Below are 24,423 nucleotides of genomic sequence, written 5' to 3' on the forward strand. Positions count from 1 at the left end.
CCAACAGTTTATCTCAAACTACAACCAGAGGGAGGGAGATCAATTCTGGAGTACCATTACTAGCGGTATAAGTGGTAATCATGCTCCGGTGTATAACATATGGATAATTGTCAAAGCATGTATAAAAGTCCAAGAAGAAGCATTAATTATTACAAACTGCAATTTAATGGTTGTAAAATGACAAGGAGCCTACGGTGTGTCTACATCTTAATATGATTGTGTCTTATTATGTTGTGGCATTTATCGGTGCCACTGTGCAAATAGTGATTTTAAACCATGATTGTATAATCTGTTTATTCATTCTTTTATGTATTGTATATAGATATTGCTTTTCTTTTCTCTTTTAGTGCAGCTATGTGTTTTCTTGCATTTCCTTGAAATGTAATAATAATTGTGTATATGGTTTATTTTAACCAAAATTGCCCACAAAAAAAATTATATTTCTAGAGACTAATGTCATTTGTATGTTCTGAATCTCTGACTGATTTTTTGGCAACAGTAATTCCAATGGTATTTTCCACATATCTCTGGATTTATTGTCTGCCCAATTCAGGGTTGGAAGGCACTTTTACCTCAGCTTTATTCCAATGGAATTCCACTGTCAGTAAAAAAAAAGGTGGATTTTCAACTCAAAAAGGCAGCAGTAAAAATTTCAAATTTGCACCAAACCTATGTGGACTTTTTGTTTTGCTGTTGATGAAGGAAGTAGAGGCCCTTTCCTTCAACAGCAAAAAAAACAAGAATTACAGTGGGCCATGGTAAGAGGGTGAAAACATGGGTATCTCTGATTACCCATCTTATCACCTTACCCATGTAATTCAGAAAAGGATCCGTTCTGACCCTTTCCTCATGAACAAAGTGTTCAGTAATGGTATTAACCACTATTTTATCCATTTCTGCCATTTCATTGAAGGTGGAAACGGAAATCTTTTTTTTTTTAATGAACATTGTTCAGAAATGCAACATCTGCCATTGGTAAATTCTGAATAGGGCAGAAATGCAAAAAAGTCCGTCCAACTCATAATTACCCCATTTGTACAAACAATGGACCTGATTTACTAAAATTGGAATTGGAGCAATGAAGGAGAAACATCTCAGCTGCGTCTTCGAAACTTACATCTTATATACAAAGCTTACAAGTAGAGCCAATCTGGGGATGCCTGGAGATTCGTAGGGATCCAGCTCTTTGCCAATCACATTTGCATGTCATCATTTCAAAGATGCTCTCACCATCTTCTGATTTGAGAGCTCCTATCACTTGATTGGCTTGTATCTAACCCAGGCGGAGGCCTGGCATTGATAATCGAAACACCTGGAAATGCTTCGAGCCACCATCCAATTCTTTTATTGACATTTGACTGCTTCAGTTTTTCAAATCATATTTCTGCTTATTTATCAATTAGCTTTCACCTGGTTTTTAACGTTCCACAAATAAACCAGGATTTAATGAATCAATCGAGGCATGAATTCATTCATTTCTCATCACTCCATGCAATTAATGCATTTTAGTACACTTCTATAGTGTCTGGAATAACTGTTCCTTTTCATTCACAAATGATAGGTTTTTCTTTTGTGCCTTCCTTCCAGCTATAGCAGCTATAGTCGTGTCACCTACACATAACAGTGGCAGTATTTTAGATCTTATGTGTAGCCCCCCCCAAGGAGATATCCATCTGTAAGGTCCATGTGCCCATTAGTGTATCGGATCAGTGAATGGGTTTTCTCAATTGCACATTTTCAATTCAATTTGAGAATCATTTCAAAACATAAATGAAGAAAAAAAAACAATACAAGCCGGACAAATGAAAATCACACCCTCCCTCCTCCATCAGTACTGCCCTACCTTCTAGAAGGCCTAGCCCAATGCTGGCACCATGCCACTGTAAGGTGACCCGATGTTCTCGAGCTAGGTTCACACTATAACCAATGCAATTAAAAATCACATACAAAATATGACAGCCATTTAGAATGGTTACCCCTGAAATGTTATCAACTGAATTTATTGTAAGAGTACAGTCAAATCTTGCATTTGGCATCTTCCCCCTAAATTAGTCAAGTGATCCATTTGATTCAGCATTGCTAACAATTGTGAATACTCCCGCCCCTCCTTAAAGGCTTGTCTACATCTACTGCCATGCGCCGTGGCAATCAGGTGGCTTACAGGACATACACCCCCAAAGTGGCGTAAACATTCCAATGCTAACAAATATTTTCAGGTTAGCCTGAAAATAGTGAGTTGCCAAAATAAACACAAAGTGAAGGGAAAGCTTTTGCAACCAAAGTTTCAAACTGTGACAAATCACCCACATTTGCACTTTTCAGTAGTTCAGAATTCCTGGAATCCTCTATCGAACCCTCACACTGTCCAGAGACCGGAAGAAGTGATCAAAGTTAACACATATTTTTCTGATAAGATTATTGACTTATAGGGCTTGATTCACAGAACGTTTTCCAATGGGATTGCACCATTGTAAAACACTTCTGTGAATCAGGCCCATGGGCTCAAACAGTTTCCAAATGCATTCTGCTCACCCCCTTTGTTAAAAACGAATAAAGTGCCAGCGTGGGATAAGGCCCTTACCATAAGACAGCATGATGTTTACTGAATAAGCATTTCAGATAACCCCTCCAAATGTAGTGATGGTTCTATTGCAGCACTTTTATCATTAATAACACACACCTCAGAAGCTACCAGGCCTCTGCTTAGACCACTATTTATCATTTCCAGTAAGACTGGATTTGAATACAACCTCAGGCCGATGACGGACCTATTAAATACAAATAAGTGCCTTGAAAAGTATGTAGTAGTAGAGGAAGTACTTTGTCATTTATTTAATGTCTTTATCCCATTAGTATGGCCTCAACATGCTAGTGGGGGTGAAAGTCCTGGGGGTACCGGAGTCCAATGTATGGGAAACTGTCCGAAAGAATCAGATGCGTGTGCACATTAGGCCAAGATAGGGAGTTGGTGGGCTGGCCGCGCCCCAAAAAGCTACCCATGATGGTCAGGCATATGGATGGGTGTTAGGAGGCAGTCAAGAGAGTGCACGAGTGTCCAGCTACCACATTTTTGTCGTAGGTTGTAGCTGCATTTTGATGCAGGAGAATTCCCCATGTGTCCAGCTAGACCAAAATGGTGTCACAGATTGTAGATGCATACTGAAGGCAGAGATGTTATGCTGCATGCATTAGTCTGGTCTATGGTGGCGAATCTGTGCGAGTGTATAGCCATGCCTGCGGCTGGTGTCCACTTAAGTGGTGCTTGGCTACGTATATTGAGGCTCTGTAGGAGCTTTGCCTTTGGTGTTGCTTAGTGATCTGAATCATCCAGTATGGTCAGAGTTGTACCTTAGCTTGCTCTGTAGAATATACTATGGAAGCACAGACTGTGACGAGGCCAAGGTATCATGAGGTAGTTGAGAAAGAGAGGGACGTTCTTTAAGTTGTTGGAGGGAATAACCAGGTTTCCAGAACCTTTCTGAAGGAGAAGTCGTCCTCATTGCGGCGGATGTTCAGTGGAAGGGCGTTCCAGAGGGTGGGAGCTTGGACAGAGAAGGAGAATCCTCCAATTCTGGTGGAGTTGAAAGGGGGGATCACAGGGAGGAGTGCCGAGCCAGATCTAAGGTTTCTGTAGTTTGGCATTATCAAATGTAGGCAAAAAAAGTCATGATGTTGAAGATGATGATAGAATGAGAATGCTGGAGGGTGGGGTTGTTTGTCTCCTTGTGAGCTTGAAACTCTCAGTGGTTCTTGACACAGACGACCATGGGTTACCAGGCAAATGGGTCTGAGTGGGTGAGTCCTTGACTGGTTTACATCACTCCTATTGGCAGATCTTGTCTTTGAGCTTGCTATTCTGCACATCTAGATTCAAGACACTTGGTTACCTTTTCCAGGCTCTTTTTTCTTAAACTTAATTCCCTGGCTTAACTTGTGAAAACAGTACTTATTGATTCATGAATATCTTAATGCATTAACAGTTGATTTAAGGGGTTATTATAACACAAATGTTTAAACCGGAGGACAGTTTCTTTTCAAATGTAAAGAAAATGTAATTAAGTGTGTTTTACAAATGAGTATAGCCAAAACTCATGTTTGGACCTGTAATAATTGACGGAATGATTGTTGCTTATTACTAATGTAAATATTGTATATAATTTTTAATCAGAAAACACTAATTTCCCCTGATGAAGAGTGTGAAACACTCGAAACGCGTTGGGCCCCTCTTGACTACAACATCATGAATAAAAAGAAGATTGTTTCTTGTGATCTAAATATGATTGATTGAGCATTTTTTCAAAATGACTCTTTTCCTAAATAGATGTAATGCAAAATATTTATCTGAATAACTAACTATTTGAATATCATTAATGTTTGGTCTGGTTTTCCAGACAAAGAATAGTGTGCAGGGGACTCGAGTTCCCGAATTGGGAACTTGTTTCTATTTTTTGTACTTGGCGCAACCTAGGTGTCAAGGTTGCATCTTTCTCCCCTGCACCTTTAACGCATTCTCAAAAACATTAACCCATTCTACCACATCACTTATACCATACTTAAATACTGACATAGGGTGTGCTTTTGGTGTCTGTTTCTTTCTTTGCAAACTTCCCAATAACAATACATTTGATGTCTACATGTACGTTTTTTTGTCTAAATCTGTGGGTATTAAACTAATACATAACTAGGGGGCTGGTGTGCATCTCTAGCTAATCACTATGTGTTAGAAACTACCTATTGCTGTATCAAACACTTTAGACTATACCTTCCGTTCCACAACCCTAATCTAGGGTCCACTTTAAAGGATCTACATGCACCCAATCTAAAAAAAAGCAATAATTTCCGCTTCCACATTGCACCCTCTTTCCAATTCTCCTATCTTCTCCCTGCTCCTTTCCACCCACAGACACACATCTGCACACCTGACTAGGAGTACAATGCACCAACTTCCATATGGGGATTTGGCACAGTATAGAATCTGTATAACAAAACATCTCCTGATATTGCTGCCAACCAAAGACTGATGCCACCTTGGACCCTTAGAAACCTGCACTTTCTATATAGGCTTCCACAATTTAACAAATTTGCTTTCACAGGAATTTAATAACTTACCATCGGAGTCTGACATTGCCCTGAAGATGAGGTGGCTGCTGGGAAGTGGCTGCGTGATGGACCCCACATTCTCTCCTTTTGGACCCTGAATTTGGGACACATAAGGAATCGTTGTAAGGCTTTAACTCTGCTTTTATTACATAGTAGATGCTCACCCTACATTTAAAAAATGAATAACGTTACAAAGAAATTATTGACAAATCATGAGTAAATTATACCACTTATTCATCTAAATGTAACACCAGCACTGCAACTTTATACGGCTGACTGTTGGCAGTTTATGCAGATATGTCAAATGCAAATCTCAGTGTACTAACAACTAAATGTGGCAAAGAGTAAAAAAAGCGAACAAGTGAATTTTAATTTCTAAGTCTACAGCAATTTGAAGGAATCCTATGTACTGCATCCAGGAACAATTGACCATAACAGAGCTATTTGTATCTGTCCAGAGCACAATTTTGGGCAGACTTATTTCTCCTCTTCACTCCTCCTCATTCCTTCTTCTCACTTCTAAGTCATCATCTTCACTCTTCAGTTTTCATTCTTCATTCCCATTTCTTACACTTCAATCCAACTACACGCTCTGCCTTGCTCATCTATCTGCATTGTACCTTTTAGGACATTATCATTTGTCTTCATCGTTCCTATTTTTTGCTCCTCAATTCTCATTGTTCACACAGCGATTATGTATTCCCCACTCTTTTTTCCTGACTCCCCTTTCTGTCTGCATTTAATATTCTACAGACCTCCTTCCTCATCATCAGTTCTAGGACATCAGTTGACATGCTTCATTCCTCCTCTTTGATCGCCTTGCTCCATTCCTCATTCCTCACATTTAGTTACTCATTCCTTCACTCCTCATTACTCATCATCACTCATTTGTCCTACTCCTCACTTGGCGATATTCATTTCTCATTCTCATCAATTACATTTTATTCCAAATTACATTTTACTAATTTTTAATGTACTATTCTCCAGCAAATTCATGTATGAGACTTAATTCCTCCATTTCATTACATTTCCTTTAGCACTCTCCATTCCTTGCATTTTGTTACTTCTCATACTCCCCTCCCCTCCCCCCCCACTCATTTATATCTTCACATTACTTATTCTTCATTCTCCACTTCTTATTCCTTAGGGCCTGGGATCGTTCAACAGTGGGGCGGCCGTGAATGTGACACAGTGGCTTTGGTTGACTTCAGGGACAAAGGCTTTGATGTGTTCCTAGCCTGCATTAACCCCTTCCCCATCAGCAGCCAATGAGAAATATATTTGGGTGTAAATGTTGCATGTCTATTTTTGTTTTGCATTCAATTGTTAACTTAATTGCATGCAATGAATCATGCTTTAGAACATGTTTAGATAGCTTGGCTATGCATATATGCTTCAACAGCACAGCTTCCATCTTGCAGATCTCTGTGAATGTAATTCAAAGTAGCCTGCAGCATCCCAAATATACTTAGTACAGTGACACCACTCTGCCAATGTACTTCTAAGCTCTTGCATCCCCCTATTATATCTGTATTGGGACACATGGTCAATTTTGATGAAAACGTAATCATCACATGCAGTAACCTTTGATATGCGAATATTTAGGCCTATACACAGCACAATGAAGGCACTATATTCATATCTTTCCAGCTTAACTCAATTGGCTCGTCCATTATTTCAATTCTATTTTATTTGAGAGTTTAATAAAACTCTTATTTAATTTTTTCAACAAACACAGGCAACATCCCTCATAGTTTTAACAGAGCTCAGAGACCGCATAAGAAAGTTAAAAAAGGGAACTTTGTACAGAAATAGAGAGAATACGCGACATAACAAGTATCTTAGCATTACATTGTGTAACAAACATTCCAGTGTAAGTCAATTTATCTAGCTCTCCCCTTAATACATTTCACTAATCGTTTTGTCCTTCAGTTTTTTTCACTGAATGTCCAACTTACTACACTTTATTCACCCAAATCTGAACTAATGAACTCAATTTCTTCTTAGACGCAGCTTTATATTGAGTCTCTGGATACAGCTTCACCAACTGTCTAGTTCCAATAGGTTCTTCCTAATTTCAAGGAGAATCAATCCCTCTCTTTGTAAGTAATGCGTATTACTAATCTCATTATCGAGGATGTTATGGAAAGATAGCTGCTTTCTATAGTTACCGTGAAAGGGGTGCACATGTCCCAGCCTAACATAGCTATGAATTTTGATATTTCCCCCCAAAATCCTATTTTTCTTTTTAACAATGTTTTTTTAATGCTTACCATTCATACTGAATATTTTCCCAAGAGTCGAACATGTGTTCACAGGTTCCTTCAACCTCATATCTTGGACAGTCCTCCATTAATGAGCATAGTTGGGGTGTGATATAGTTTATGTAACACTAAAAGTACACAAACATCCCATCGAAATGACACCCAACACCATTTTCTGAATAATCATGATCCCGATTAGCTAACACTTGCACCAAGGCAAAAAAGTAAGCAAATTCTTAGATAATATGAAATGGCACAAACATGTGTTTTCACAATCTGTGTTATCTATAAATAGTTGCACTATGTCACAAATGATTCAGACTGTTTTTTGTGCTATGTTTGCTGCGAAACATGAAGAGAAATGTGTTTGCTACATTTTTTTAACGTTACATAGCAAACATAGTCAATAAAACAGTCTGCTTCCTTTTTGCCATAGCAGAGTTAGGCAAGATAGGAAAGATCGGCAAGCACATACTGCAACTTTACTAAGTGCACTTTCTATAAAGACCTGGATACTGCGAGTATTGCCATCAAGTAAAATCACCAGTTTTGCTGATTAATTAAGTAACTTGTAATAATAAAAAAAGGTCTAGTACATTCAGAGAACAGAGTATTTCTGACAACGTCCATTCAGATTAATTAACATTGAAGAATTGCTAGGAATGGCATGAAGTGGTGTGCCAGCTGACGTTGTGGAGGCATTGCATCAGACGAGTTCAAGGAAAATCAGTTCACCAGCCATTCAGAACTAATAACATTTTGTTATTAGCAGTCCTGTCAGAGGATTGTTCAATTGGCCCACACACCGCCAGCTGCAAATCTGACCATAAACCTTTAGAACTAAGGACGAGACACCCCTGCCATAATCTGCAGAAAATCTAGGAAAGACGGGTAGATGTCATGATGTCTGATTTCATAGTATTCACAGGGACGATAGCTTAAAGCCCTGCTCGACAGTTCCTAAACCTTCTGAAATCTTAGTTGGGTGACAGTTAACATTTGATTACTGTTGGTCCAATCCAAATGATTTTTTGTTTAAAATTTAACAAAGATTTTCCAATAAATGACACTCAAAGCAAAGGCCTTAAACATATGGTCTCAGCTCTAGAATATTTGCTTTAAATTGGGACATTTGCTTAATGAGGCCAAGTATTAGCTGTGACAAGGACTAGTCTGACCTTGTCAAGAGGGCATAGAGACCCCTCTCAGCCTGGCGGTGGGAGGCCTAACATGGTGGAAGGTGGAGCAATTCCTACAGGAGAGCGGCAAGATGGCAGTAGGGAGGGCCCCAGGTACTGTCCCCTACCTATGTGTCTGTATGTGATTGAGCAGTACAACTGTTAATCACTGCATACCTCTGTATGAAGATACTGGCAAGTATCTTTCTTGTAATCTCAGGCAACACAATTTATCAGAATTCCCAGTGGATCGCCTAAAACCTGGCAGCGCACCAGTGCTTCCAGTGAGACAGTGCTTGTCAAATGATCTCCACTGGCAACGGGGAGAGAGAGAGAACTGCTATGTTCTCCAATGTGTGACATCCTGGGCTAGGACGAGCAGATTGCCCTAGGGAACTAGTGGGGGAAGACAAATGGGAGGAGGGGCAGGATCAAGCTGGGGACATGAAACTGGAGGTTTTGGGTTGTGCTGGTGAGATCACTGGAGGAGGAGGAGGTGGCAGATCAAGAGACCAGAAGGGGGAAGGATGGTAGACAGGAGTGTGCAGGTGGTTTTCAGAAAAGGTAAGGCATTGGTTGGTTAGAGAAAGTGGTACTGTGTTGTGAGTGTGTGTGTGTATGGTGTTTGAATGAAAGCAGTAGTAAAGAGGAGGGAGTGAGTGGAGGTCTCCTAAGGGAGTGAAAGGACAGTGACTGCGTAGAATGTGGGGTGGAGTAGTCTGATGAGCAGATAGTAATATAGAGATGGGGAGAGAGTAGTAGTAGTGTGGAGAAGGGAGAGTAATAGTGGAGTGGGGAGGATAAATAGTAGTGTAGCGTAGAGGGGAGAGTGGTAGTGATGAAGATGTGTTGAAGAGACGGCAGAGTAACCGGAGAGAGAGTAGGAGGGAGTAAGATCAGAGGGTGGAGGTAAAATATATATATCTGGGTTCCAGCTGCAGTAAGCTAAAACAATCCAAATATGTTCTCCTCCTAGCGTGCTTTCATGCCTCATCAATCTTCAGGGAGGCTGAATGGATTCAGGTGTTCAGGGTTGACTCCCTCTGGTAAGTACCAGGATGTGGCAGCAGGGAATTCTGATAACTGTAGTGTAGAGCCAGCCAGGATCCAACTCTCCCCATTCACCATTGAGGCCCCAGGGCCCTGTCTTCCCCATTGTTCGCACCACTTGTGTCCGCTTCCTTTCCCTCTCTCCTCCCGTCTCCCAGGCTGCCCACCTACCCTGATTGGTGTATCCACCTGGTCATAACTGACCTCCCCAGTGCAGCCCACTGCCCATGCAGCACCTGCAGCTAAGGACCCCAAGGCAAAGGGCGGCTCCTATGGAGGTAGCTCCATATCATGTCTGCAGGTGTCAGTAGGGGGAAGCCAGTGGCCAGCCGTCAACCAGCATCTACAGTCAAGGTAGGAATGGTCAGGGTGAAGGATGGAGTGTTCACTTTGCCCTGGAACCCCTTCCACTTTAAAAACTAAACTACACTGTGATAGTACTATGATGGCTCGCCTGTGCCGCACCCCGAGAGAATTGTTCAAATTCACCTGATTCATATCTAGAAGGATCCACACTGAGTTGGTACTATTAGCGTTGGCCTGCGCCACACTTTTATAGCATTGTTATTACTAGACTGCATCATACCCCACACAACTGTTTAATTGCCAGCATTCCTGTTCATTATATGGTGAAATCTACTGCATTGTGAAACCTAGGCCTCTCTCCCACTAGTCAGGATTCTACAATCTAGGGGTCGCCTTCATCTCTGTTTAGTATATGGTGAAACCTACTGCACTGTGTAACCTGGGCCTCTCTACCACTATACATAATCCTCTAATCTAGGGGTAGCCTCCATCTTTGTTTAATATATGGTGAAACCTACTGCATTGTGAAACCCAGGCCTGTCTCCCACTATACAGGATTCTCTTATCTAGGGGTCGCCTCCATCTTTGTTTAGTATATGGTGAAACCTACTGCATTGTGAAACCCAGGCCTGTCTCCCACTACACAGGATTCTCTTATCTAGGGGTCGCCTCCATCTTTGTTTAGTATATCGGGAATCCTACTGCATTGTGAAACCTAGGCCTCTGTCCCACTATTCAGGATTCTCTAATCTAGGGGTAGCCTCCATCTTTGTGTAGTATATAATGAAACCTACTGCACTGTGTAACCTTGGCCGCTCTACCACTATACAGGACCCTAGAATCTAGGGGTAGCCTACATCTCTGTTCATTATATGGTGAAACCTACTGCACTGTGTAACCTAGGCCTCTCTCCCACTATACAGGACTCCCAAATCTAGGGGTAGCCTACGTTTTTGCTTAGTATACCGTGAAACCTATGGCATTCGGAAACTTAGGCCTAAATGGCATTGGACTCTCAAATCTATACCTGTTTCCTCTGCTACACCGGACAAAGATCACCCCCACCCAAATAATTTGACAGTTTACGGTATGTATATCTCACACCACCAGTGTGGACACAGGCCGCGGGCACGACCAAGCATCCATGCACGATGGAATGCTGCTATGGCTAGGCACATCTGGTCTAACATCACATATGGCCGTCCAGACAAACACCGGACATACCTCTGCCACTAGCATACAGCGACTACCATCCAAAGGAACTAGGTACAGCTGGCCACACATCGATTTCCCTCAACAATAGCAATCTATTGCAATCCTCCCAACAGTGCCCACTCACGTGCCTGACCTCTCTTCGGGCTGCTTAGTTGAGCCTTGCCAGCCACCCAAGTCCAACTCCGGCAACATGCACACATGCATCTCCTAAGCTAAACTCCTTAGAATGTTCTACCACATTGACTACGGTCACAGAGGGCGTCCAACCAGAAAAGGCACATTTAGGCCACACAAGTGGGGAAAGAGCGCTATATAAATAACCAAATACAATAAAATACAGTACAATACAATATGTATTTTTTGTACTAGCACAAGTGTGTAGTAAGTCTTGAATTGTTAGCTAGTTATTACATGCTTAACATTACACAAAACGCTGATAAGGTAGCATTCATTATTATACTATCCAAAAGTACAAGATTATAAATATTGTACTTCTATGGTGCATGCTGCACCTATTGCCTATGTTTATGTATGATTAGGTTCCTGTATTAACAACAACACTTCAATATAATGTTTTGTTTAGATGAGTACATTCTTTAATAGATTAAGTCGCTCATGATAAGTCTTCGGATCACCCCTGAATTCAAATTATTTTCATAGGTGATGTCATCAGTGATGTCATCAATGACATTTGTGATGCCATCTTTGATGTCCTGGGTGTTAGTCTTAGCAGTGCACGGATAACAGGCGAATTTATGAGGTTTTTCGGTTTTACTTGTAACCATAACGTCCCTTTAACAACGTTTTTTATTGAATTTCATAGGTTTTAATTAGGGCAACTAAACCATAACGTCCCAAGTTTTTTCATTGAATTTCATTGGTTTTTATCAGTGCATGCTATTTTCCTACAACTTACGAATGCCATACTCACCCCCAATATAGCAACATTTTTGTCCAATTTACAAAGTTTCACCTTAAAACTCTTCTATCCACTTTTTACAACTTTTTGCACTGTTTTTGTGTCCATCGACATCCACAAACAGAGACAATACGTTTTTCCAGCATTTCCATTAGCATTTTGTGTTATGCTAATGGGCATAATGTGGCATTCATCCCCCCGTTCCAGGTAGTGGAACGGGGGATAACGGCCCAGCAGTCCAAGTTATCGGCCCAAGCAAAAAGTGTCTGTGTGCGCTGTGATGGCTGCGGGCTTCGTGCGTTACAAATAAATAAATAACGAGGGCTCTGGACTGTTATCCTCCATTCCAGGCCCTGCGATGTGGGGTAAAGGCCATTAGCACCCCTGGTTCCCAAAGCGGGAAACTCGGATGTAAAAAAAAAAAGATGTTTCTTCCTGCAGCGGGATGCCTGCGGCGTCCCGCTGTAAGAAGGAAAATCCTTTTCAAGATTGCCACCATGGAAAGGGAAGGCGGGGCTCAGTACAGTGCCCCTCTTCACTTTCCATGACAGCCTGCAGAAGGCACAGGCAGAACCCTATGACCACATTACCATGAGTACATGTTTTTGCCCTGTCAAACCGATCCCACTTTCGAATAACTCTACCACATAGCCGGTCCCAGATGGACATGGCCACTTTAACCCCATTTGTTGTCCCTCGCGGTCATGGCCAGTAGCCAGATTGTCCCGATCATGACGTTATACCTCAGTCACCAAAGGTATATCACTATTTTTTGCACCTACATTATGACACTTATCAAAAAATAAAACACAGGCATATTTGCAAAACCATGCTTTAAGGTCCTTGCCAATGCTCCTTACACGAGTTTGCTTGAAATCCGCCCAAGTTTTATTTTTTCAAAAGTGTAAAAATATATGTATATACAACAGTCATATAACTTAGCCCCACTTGACAATATCCATTCAGACTTTACACAAACATTCAAAATTGGCTCTATAATCTTTCTGAAAACCTTTGTCCGCATTCGTTAAACAGCAACAAAGTTATAAGCCATCTAAAAATGTTGAGACCCCCGTCTAATTTAGCACCCTCTTTAGAAAATCCCACCAAACTTTACAAAAAATTGTATATCTAGATTTAAAATCGTTTTGCAAACTTTTGTGTAGGTTCGTCAAATGGCACCACATTTATAAGCCTTTACAATATTGTGCTCCCTTTTGACAGAATCCCACCAAACTTTGCAAGAACATGTGTATCTAAATTTTAAATCATTTTGCAAACTTTTGTGCAGATTCATCAAATGCCATCTCATTTATAAACCTTTATAATATTTTGGGACCCCCCCCCCCCGTCTAAATCTGTTCCCTCTTACCAAAACAGCTCCACACTTTCCAAATCATTCAGAATCAAGTCTAGAATAAAATTCCAAAACTTCATGCAGTTCCATTGAGTGGCGCCAAAGTTATAAGCCATCGAAGAACTGCTTTTCATCAACCCATGAATGCAGAAATAGGCACAGATGCCCCCAAACATCTGAAGTGTTCGGGAAAATCACAGGACTGTCCGCGAACATCCAGACTGTTCCCAGACTTCACAGATGAAAAACACCTGTTTTTGTGCTTCTTATGGTCATATCCCATCCCATCCTCCTCATCATCCCTCACCTCCCCAGGGATTGTTTGATAAGTTGGACAAGTGCAGTGCTGTGTTTTTTATGTTTCTACCGCGATGTCCGCGGACAACGGCCCCTGTTCGTGAATCCAACATGGCGGGCTTTTCCAAAAATCTGATGCACTTCACGCTTTTAACCATCCAATCAGTGGGTACGTCCGATGTCCGTGGACATCACGTCACCCTCTACGTCAATCGGTTCCCTGTACGCGGACCGAACGGGGAAATGGGTCCGCGGACCGAACCCAGATATCACTAATTTTTTTTACCTGCTTTTTGGTCATTTTAAAATAAACTACTGGACCAATTTAGACCAGATTTACGAAAGCATGCTTTTCGGGGCCAAGCCGCCGTTCCTGGTGCAAATCTATTGAAAATCCATCCAGCGGTTTGGGCTGTAGGCTTCAGCACATTTTTTTCCATTGTGTCTATGGAAAAAATAAATGATTGGGTTCCCCCTATAACTTGACCCCCGCCTTGATGGAATCTCACCAAACTTGACAAAAACATTGCGAACACGCCATATATTTTCTTTGCAAAGTTTGGTAAGGATTCCTCCAGAGGGAGCAAAGGTATACGCCACCCAAAAAGTGCTCTTTCTATGAGTTTAGCAACTTGACCATAACTACACGGCCGCTACGGACTGAGAAATAAATTAGTTGCATCATCTTCCATAAGCACAAGTGCTTCAATGTCACCTATTTTATGATTTTCCGCCATGTCATGGGAATGACTTTGCAGTCCTGCATACTCAACGCAGCTTCTGTGTATCAGCAGCGCCAGACCCATTTATGCTCATGGCCAAATAGACATCTTCTGGGGAATACAATTATCAACAGAAAAGTATTCAAGCTCCTCAGATCCTACAGGGTTTCACATGATGGTACCAGAGCTGTGTTGGGCGACTGAGACAACAGATTCAGCAACATAACGCTCTTTAGTCTATTAGAACTGACTTTTAGAACAAGAAGGTCATCAGGCGTTTCCTAAAAAAATTGGATTCTGTTGTGATCTCAGGGTGAAGTACATTTTACTTCATAATGTGACCTTCATCATTCTCAGTAATCTTCCTCCATGTCTTCATTTTATGAAACCTATTCATCTACAAGAGGAAGGCTTAGCTGGAACACATGTTTTTTTATGCGGTGTAAAGTGTAGCCCATCCCATTAGATATTCTGTCACTTACCCCAAAAGGCCTTCTGCAGTGTCAATAAAACCTTAACATTTTATAATTTCTCCACTGTTAAGTAGGATTTGAGGCAGGTGTATTATGCGTGTGTGTCTTTATGTCCAGACTTGTTCTAGTTGCCTTATTCTGTAGTTTTTGCAGCTTTAGGATTTTGGGTTACAGTATGGTGTAATACACAATGCTAAACAGCAGTCCAGTCTTGATAAGATCAGTTATCTAGTCATTTCAATTTGGAAGTCAGAGTTAAATAAATAGAGCACTTTCTGAAGCACGTTCAGTTTGTGATGAATGATTCTGACCAAAGTATTGATCATGGATTATCTTTCCTTTTTGAAACAATATTTTACACATTTCTTAAATGATATACACATCTGAAGATGCAAGAAGGGTTAGACGTACACTTGGGTTGTTTTACAAAAAAAAGACATGTCAGCCCCATCAAATTAATATATTTTCCCACATCTGTTTATGTACCATCAGTTTTAGAAAATAGTGCAGTATACAATTGCATAAGGCACATCTTGTTCATATGGTTTCTTGATATCATGTTACACTATGCAAGGTTGCAGAAGTAAGACTCTGACATGCAGAGGTCATGGTGATTATTAGAAACATGTATTCAAGTGAAAAAATGAAATGAAAACTCTTGCCCTAACACTAAGAGGGTCGTCTCTGTTGCATCTGAAAGAATGTCCAGAGCAAAGTATCAATGTCCAATGTCAAAATCCTAACTCTGTCCCATACATTCTCAGTTTTAAAACAAATGAAAAGAAGGTCTTTCTAGCCCAAATGGGATGATCCTCTTCTCCTGGACAAGAGACAGTTCTGGGATCTTCAGATCCGGAAGTGTTGGGGAATATCTCCCTTGCCCTGCTTTTTTATGCCTTTAAATATAGTTTAGCAATTGTTAGGCAAAACTCTGTCTCCCAGTTGGCCCTTCCCAGGCTTCTTTTAAGTCTCTGGGTCCTTGACCCTGATGGGCAGACCTGGTTCCTTTTCATCAGACACAGTTTCAAAGAAAAGGAGTTGGATATGTTTAAACACTGGGGTGGGTCCCTGACTCTGGTTGGCAGCCCTGGTTTCCTCCTACCAGGCACTGCAACAAGGAACAATAGCTTGGATGCACTCCCAAGCTGTGGTGAGTCCCTGCCCTGGTTGTCAGACCTGGTTTCCTCCTACCAGGTACTGCGATGAGAAATAATAGCCTGGATGCACTCACAAGCCTTGGCATGGCATACAGACTTGGTTGCTCACCTGCCAAGTACTGCATTTATTGTATGTCACTCTCACAGTCCTCTCTTTATGGGTGCGGGTCCCAGACTTGCACTGCGGGTTTCCACCAGTACCCGCTAAACTTGCATCACTGTTCTGCCAAGCATTATTCTTGTGATTAGGCTTTCTGAGTGTCTTTTGCCTTTCAACAGGGCCCCAGCCCCAGCATGTGATCCTTTAGGCTTACTTGCCTCCTCAGATTGTCTCAGTACTCTACAGTGCCTCTGGTGCCTCCCTGTGCAACAGCGTACCTTATTTCGTGTCCTGTGATGTTCTTAGGATGTCCTGTGCACCTGCTGTTTGCGGTAGGGCTTCCCCTGCTTCCTTCCATCATATCTGGGCGGTGGCTCTGCTGCGCCTGCCTCTTCCTTGTCGGCTTGGGTCCATTCCTCCATGGCAGAAGTGTCTTCCTTGGTGCTCACTGCGCTGTCCCTGCTCACCGGACCAGCTGGACAGTGACCTCCTACTTGCTTGGCTTCCCGCTCTGCTTCCCTGAGCGTGCTCTGTCTCGCAGTTCCTCCAGGGCGGGCTTGATGCTTCCTCAAGTCCTTCTTTGTTTTTAATTTGGCTTCCACCAATTGGCTGTCGAAAACCACTAGAATGGGCAAAGTGGTCCTGGTAAGTATTTTTTACTGCTCCAGGCCTCCTGCTCTTCCCATTACTGAGCGAGTTATGATTTACCCGCTGTTTTTTTTACTACAGAAATACATGGCATAGGAGGGTAGGGATGGAGATGGAGGAGGTGAAAGAGAGGTGGGCTGTTGTAGGAATACTGCGTTCTCCCAATATGGCGGTCACTACTCCCAAAGGGGCTTTCCCCTCCCATGAGATCCACATGCTGAGTACCACCCCTAGGGGGAATATCGGATAGCGGCCTCACCCCGCTGGCCTTATGAGAAGGGGCTCCCCCTTCAGAAGCAGTGACGGCATCCTGGGATTCGTCACAATTAATAGCATTCTCCTTTTGTCTCACTTTCCATGTTATTCTCTCAATTTATGACATTTTCTCCCTTTTATCTAACCATTACCTTATGCACTGTATTTTGATCTTAATAATGTATATCTATGCCAAGCCCTCTTTTGCACCATATTGCAACGCATGCAGTACAATTCAGCTGATGTGTGAGGTCTCGGATTTAAATGACACACGCCTATTGAACAGAACACCCTGGTTCCTGGGATTTCCCAGTGGTTTGAGGGCCTCATGCAGCAACTGTGTCCACTTGAAGGGAACCTGTCAATGTTGCACCTACCCACGAACATCACTGTTCAGGCTAAGGCAGCTTTCCTTCATCCATTATTGAATTCCAAGATGTTCAAGTCCCAGAATAGGGCCTAATATTAGATAAGTGCAGGTGCCATCACCACACTTATGCTAGAACAGGTTCGGTTGAAGAGAATCTAACAGGGCCAGGGTCTGGACCCGGTCAGGGGTGGGAGACCCCGTCCCAAAATAGGGTAGGCAGTTGCTTAGAGCCGATCCCAGATACCAGAGGTGGGGTGAGGGAGTTGGGAGGGCCCCAGTCCCTCGTCCCTGTTACTGTGCCTGGAATACCTGTTCCACTATCTGCTACAGCATGTGTTGCAGCCTCATGTCTGGCAGAAAGTCCTTTCTTTTCTGCTGCTAGACTACCGACTCCAGAATGCAGTTCCTCCCCAGCAGAGAGCTCCATGAGCAGGAATGCTGATGCCGGACCTGAGTCCCGCTCCCATCATCACCTCCAGTCAGTCCGGTTTCAATTCAGTTGTGATCATTAACAATAAATCCTTCAATTTACCTGAACGAGTTGTGTACGTCTTGAGACCACCTGTGACATGAGGTACAACTGTGGATTGGTCTTCATCCAATGCACTGCGATAGTCCTCATTTATGTCCATCAGTACCGACCTGGTTCCTCAAGTTGGTCGGAATCGTAAGTGGTGGTTGTGGAACTGTTGTGGGCATTGACACATTCTTGAAACTGTTCGTCACCTTCACTGTTGGAACTTGCTTTGGAAAGGCAGCTTTAAAAAAAAGAGTGGCCATTGATCGGTAATTTCCGTCTTCAGAAGGTTTTTTTATAATAGTGTTGAAATAAGTGCATGTGCAGGCGTCTATATTGAGCATGGGCAATACGTTTGGATCCAGTGTAATAATAACATGCTTTGATTGTCATTGCTGATCTTTTTTTCCTTGGTCATTTCAGTGGAAGGAGGTGAAGAATGCTTGAAGAGTGTTTGGGGTGATAAGGGTAGCAAATGCCCACAAATCAAGGAGCATGCAAGCTCTGTTTTTGAGATTGATTGCTCTGACATTTTTCAGTGTTGAACTGATACCACGAGTACAATCTTCAGGCAAATCACCTTGTATCTCTGTGTCTTCGTTCTCATAGATGACAATTATTGATGCAATAACAAAGTGCTAAATGCTTGCCTTGACTGCTATGTTATGAAACTTGACACTGACTGCAACAGTGTAGACATTGAACAGGAGCAAACAGCCTAAAATCTATCCTCACATGTTATATTTGTATGCCCAGGAAATCAGGAGAACTAGCCATTAATCACAAATTCACTTGATCTAAGTGTGTGAATTTTGACAAATCACAGTCTCCATACATGTCTAGTGTCTAGTTGTGCATACGTAAAAATCCTTACCAGAGGGTGTATGCTGGTATTGTGTACTAAGTGACACCAAAATGGGCAGGGCATCCTCAGTAATTATTATTACCCTGGGAAAGCCAGCAATCTATGGTGACACCTGATCCACTCAGAGGGAATCCTAGCATCTACAGTTGAAAAAGATGGTGTTTCCTTGGTCTCAAAACGAACTTGTGGGTTGGTTTCCCTCCACTCAACATGTTAAGCACGCAGCAGAAAGCTGGAATTACATACTCTTTAAAAAAATACAATAGAAAGGACTCACTACGGAATTTCTATTAACCAAGGGCAGCCTTCCTGCAAATGTTCCCACCCTCCTCCAACTATGGATGGTTTTCAGATGGTATTGTGTGATTTAAGCTTTGGAACAAGAAGATCCAGAAGAATCCTGGCTCCCCACTTGATCAAATTGTGTGTCCTTGGTTAAAGAAAATGAATCTACTTGTGATTTTTTTTCTTTATTTTACGGGAGCCTTACAAACTATTTAAATGCCTCTAGCATGTGCTATATATATGTAGCCCCCATAACATGAGGCGTGGCTCTGCCAGTTTATGCTTTTCAAGACCCACTTGCATGTTGTAACCCTAATGCGTGGTCTTGCACTTTATACAATGTCACGTCGCACTTACTGTAACTAGCGCCTAGATGCCTGATGGTTGTTTCTGCTGCTATAACTGCAAAATAAACAAATAAATAAATAAATGTAACGGCATACTGACAGATCCAACACATTTGGCTTTTCTAAAGGGAAACTCCTTCAGCTGCAGACATTGTCCCCAATAGCCCAGGCAGAGAGACCAGGAAGGCACAGGAGCAGCCTGATGGAAGTGGAATGCAGCAGCCCTGCACATTTCTAGCCACACCTATCACCCAGGTAATTTACAGCGTGCACCGTCTGATGTATACCACATCACAGACATCATAAACAGTACCCTTTGTACTCTTGCCCTTTGCTTGATGCTAACACACACACACACACACAGGAGACAATGGAAAAGGTGGCACTAAAGCACCACCTATGTGCCAAAGCTGACATATGTAGAGTGGGTGGCTAGTGCGAGCCAAATCTAATTGCCGTGCTAAAGGTCCATCTACGCCACAGTTAAATGTGATGCTAAAGTGGTACCTACCAGCCAAAACTCATAACAATGGAAAAGAGTATACATGCATCCGGAGTTGGCCACTCAACACAAACTCATATGTTGGAGAGATACATTGAGAATATTTTGGTGATTTTGGACGGTGAACAACTTTCTCTTAATGCATACTTATATTTATTAATGACAATTGCTAAAACATCACGTTGACTGTCATCAAATAAAGAGACAATACATTTCCTAGACATCAAAATAGTAAAACAGTCATAACAAGAGTCCACTCTACATCACCTTTTTATAAAAGCGTTGCTACAAATGCAACCTTACCCCCTAGTAGTTGTTTCACTACTGGGCCCACCAAAATATTCCATATGGGCAATGACCCAGAATCAGAAGAAATCGATGATGCAATAGAGAATACCGTAAACAACTGTTGACAAAAGGGGGTATGAACAGATTCCACACAAAAGGATCTACTAAGGACCAAGTGTTCAATGCCTTCAATAGAGCTTCTCGGGTGACCTGAGAAAGCATACTCAGGATAGCTAAAGACCACATCGAGGAATCTATGCCTTCGCTAGAGCTTGTCGAGGGACCTGAGAAAGCATACTGAGGATGGCTAAAGACCAGATCAAGAAATCTATGTCTTCGATAGAGCTTCTTGGGTGACCTGAGAAAGCATACTCAGGATAGCTAAAGACCACATCGAGGAATCTATGCCTTTGATAGAGCTTCTCGGGTGACCTGAGAAAGCATACTCAGGATAGCTAAAGACCACATCGAGGAAACTATGCCTTTGATAGAGCTTCTCGAGTGACCTGAGAAAGCGTACTGAGGATGGCTAAAGACCAGATAAAGAAATCTATGCCTTCGCTAGAGCTTGTCGAGGGACCTGAGAAAGCATACTGAGGATGGCTAAAGACCAGATCAAGAAATCTATGTCTTCGATAGAGCTTCTTGGGTGACCTGAGAAATCATACTGAGAATAGCTAAAGACCACATCCGAGAAATCTATGGTGCAACAATCATCCTACGATAAATGACTACACATAATGCAGAGAGCCGCAGTGTGTATAGTGGACTCCTCAAACACTGACATAGTCTCCAGAATGGTGAAGACATTAGCATGCCCATCTCCAAGGAGCCCGCAATTAGCTCTAGAACAGGAACCAGCGTTTAGGTATATTATAATTTCCGTTTGTTTGACTTCAGCCCAACGGGAGACCAACTGGAGGCATACGTCTTATCTACCAACCCTTACCTGGGCATTCTCAAATGTGCAAAGGGCAAGCACTGCCAACTGGGAATACAAGGTGTACAGTTTCCAGCACAACGAGTTAAAAAGAATTTGAATACCAAATATCAACTGGCTCATACCTTTCAGGGCCAGGTTATTCCGTGTACTCGTCGCCTGTCGCACATAGGCACTATGATCAGATCGCTAAGAGAGTAAATTAAGAAACACCTCAGAGTCAATGCAAATTTGGACAAGACCTGCCCTATCTCACTGTGCTTAGAAGAACTGCTTTCAGGTGATGACTGCGTCCATGTTCTCCGGAATTGATCATGTTCCCTCCCATAAAGGGGGCGGGACTGAACAACAACGCAGGCAGTTGGTACCCAGGAAACGACACACTTGGAACTGTGGCTGGAAAAAAAGATCTAGAGTTGCTCATCTTTCATGAGGCCGTGCAGATTCGAACTATTTTGGATGTCTACATAATAATGATCATGTTTGTTTCCTTCCGTTAGCTGGTGTAACGCGACTAACAATATTATAAGGACTTTTTTCTGCTGTCTCTAATCTTAAAAAACGTGTAGAGGCCGTCTCTCCAAGTCACTTTTTGAAATCATGTTTCAAAGAATGTTATTCTATGTTATTAGGATTTATACCATGTATGCCTCCCAATTGCATGATGTCCAGAGGCTCCGGCAGCTCTGAAAAAGCCTTTCCTCCTCCCCAGGTCGATGCAAGAGTACCGCCTCCGGTTAGGCGATAATAGTATGTAAATAAGTTCCAAGTACAGCGCGTTGACGAAAGTGCCTAACAAATAACAAATCATTATTAACATTAACACAAGATTGCTGTGCTCGTGTGTTGTTGTTATGTTGTATTCTGTGCGCCTCATGGGAGGGCAAAAGTGCCAAGGACGAGTATGGTCGTCCTTTTTGCATAGACTTGCAAAATAGCGTGGCGTTTAAGGGGTTAAAACGCTGTGCGTGAGAAGCTAAGTTGATGTGTGGATGTCGAACAGGAGAGAATTTGAATCTGCCTCACGCCCCATGATGTATTGTCTAACGAGCTGGATGCCAATTGGTTCCTTCCTGCGTACTATGGTTTATATACCTTGGTTATCATGCCCCGCCCTTATCAGCAATGTCCCTTTTTTCCATTATACAGCCTGGGAACGGAATGTGGTTTCCATATCCCTGGATTCACATGACAGGATGGCTAATGGATTGAAGTATATTATCATCTTTCCAATGTTGTTACCTATTTTGGTAAATAGCTTTCTTGTTCACGTGCTTGCGCACGACATGTACGCCTTGTTTCTTGTTTTTCGAATCCTTCTCATAAACCTTGTTTCCAAGTCCAACACGAGGACATGGTTCTGCCTTTAACAACAAACCAGCTTGTTGTTCTGACATGTACTAAACCTCCCGAGACACCGGCTGAAAGATGCATTGTGGGGCGCGGGGAATTGAGACTGTTCCTTGCACTATGTGATGCAAGGCTTCAGCTGAAGCGCTCTCTGACACTTTTTATTAGCTTTTGCATATCTCTTTTACACACAGCCAGGAAATAGCTCCCTAGCCCTGATGAAGTGCAGAATGTGCAATGTTATTAATTCTCCTTAAAGTCACCTTCACAAATAGATAGGACTGGATGCCGGCGTGTTTAGGCTTTCCTCAGTCTTGTACTTTCATTGTTCGCAGCCTCTGCAATGCAGGCGCAGTGCATTCCGCTGGGGCTCCACATGAATACACCAAATAACACATGAAGTGTGTGAACTGGCCATGCCACTATTCTTTTTGGCTCTGAGGAACATTTCTCATGGAATGCTGGTGGTCTCCCGTCGTTTCCACGAAGTAAAATTTACTTGGAATTGTTTCGAAATGTTAAGGGTTAAAAGGGGGAGGGGATAGGGTTTTAATGAAGGGGGAAGGGAGGTGCTGGGGGGACCCCGTATAAAAAAGGGGACCGCCCTATAAATAAAACAATGTTGACGTAATTGCCACGAAGTAAATTACCAAGAAGTAATTTACTTCGTGGAAATGACATGGAACCATGCTGGTAATTCCGCTCTTGCACTGAGCCCTACTAAGACTTAAGCTACTATGGAGAGCTGCCGCTTTACAATTCACTTGAGCTTTCAGTTTTTCTTCTACTAAATCAATGATTACAGCAACATATTTATTTAAGTCTTCACTTAATTTGCAAGTTAGTTTCATGTCACGACTGTGCATAATTTATAAAGCACAGATTTTTTTTTTTTTATAACCGACTCATTAAGTTGCTGAAATAAATTGTTCCACACCAAGTGAGGATCATCAAAGAGTCGCACCTACAGCACATTATATAGGCCTTGAATCATGGAATTATTTGCGTGTAAAACGGATTTGCGTGCCCTTTTGCCAGCAAATCCCCATTCGCCAAACAGGGATTTGAGGGCAAAATGGCACGCAAAACCCGATTTTACACGCAAATAATTCCATGAATCAGGGCCTATATTGTCTCCTTTGTTAAAGCTCTGCACCATATGCTACCACTCTCCCTCAATGCCCCATTTTAAAATTGGCATATGATGGTGCCGAGTAATGAAAACATGTTGGTGCCGTGGGTCTGGAAATATCATTCCCTAATAACTCTGAAACAATTATTGGGCAAAATAAACGTTGCCTTTGAAACATTCACACGTATTTGGTCAAAAAACAACTTTGGTAGGTCTATGGACATGCTCGAGTGGCATAGCAACAAGAATGATCTGACACTTTAGGAAACACATGGAGCCATCATACAGTCTTACAATTTGATAGTCGTTGCAAAAGAGACTACATTCATAGTTGACATCATATTGAGATTTCTCGGGTTAATCTTGGATTCTATAGACGCATCATTTGTGTCTTGTACAAAGAAATGTCGGAGAGTGAACACAAGACAGGAACTGGATTAAGAAGATTGAAGCATGTTCAGTGACTGAATACATTGAAGCCAATATAGTTTTATAGGGTTTGGACAATGTTTTACGGCTCTCATGAATTACATAGTGTGTTTGCGTAGCGGTTAACATAACTAAGTTAATTCATCATCATTGATCAAACAACTATCCTGCTAGAATTTAATCTTTACAACTGCACTCTTCTTTAAAGATGTGTGCAGGAACCTCCTTTAAGCTAGTGACAGTACCCATTGGTTTGTTATCTCACTGCATCAGCAACGTACTGAGACCATACTGAGACCGTATTACCACGCTTGCCTGTGGGTTTACTTGTAAGGAAAGTATCATTAGCCACCCGAT

General features: G+C 42.1%; 1 protein-coding gene across 11 annotated transcripts in view; it reads right to left on the bottom strand.

Annotated features, from left to right (window-relative positions):
* The window catches only part of OSBPL5 (oxysterol binding protein like 5), a 1,112,782-nt gene that overhangs the window by 322,791 nt on the left and 765,568 nt on the right, over nucleotides 1-24,423 (bottom strand). For all 11 annotated transcript variants that reach the window (XM_069624153.1, XM_069624161.1, XM_069624156.1 and 8 more), the window contains one exon: nucleotides 5,110-5,194. In XM_069624153.1, coding sequence (XP_069480254.1) covers nucleotides 5,110-5,194 — 85 coding nt within the window. The remainder of the gene's footprint in view (nucleotides 1-5,109; nucleotides 5,195-24,423) is intronic.

Source organism: Ambystoma mexicanum, chromosome 11 (genome assembly GCF_040938575.1).
Source record: "Ambystoma mexicanum isolate Mex_15411 chromosome 11, UKY_AmexF1_1, whole genome shotgun sequence".
In the NCBI taxonomy this organism is placed as follows: Eukaryota; Metazoa; Chordata; class Amphibia; order Caudata; family Ambystomatidae; genus Ambystoma; species Ambystoma mexicanum.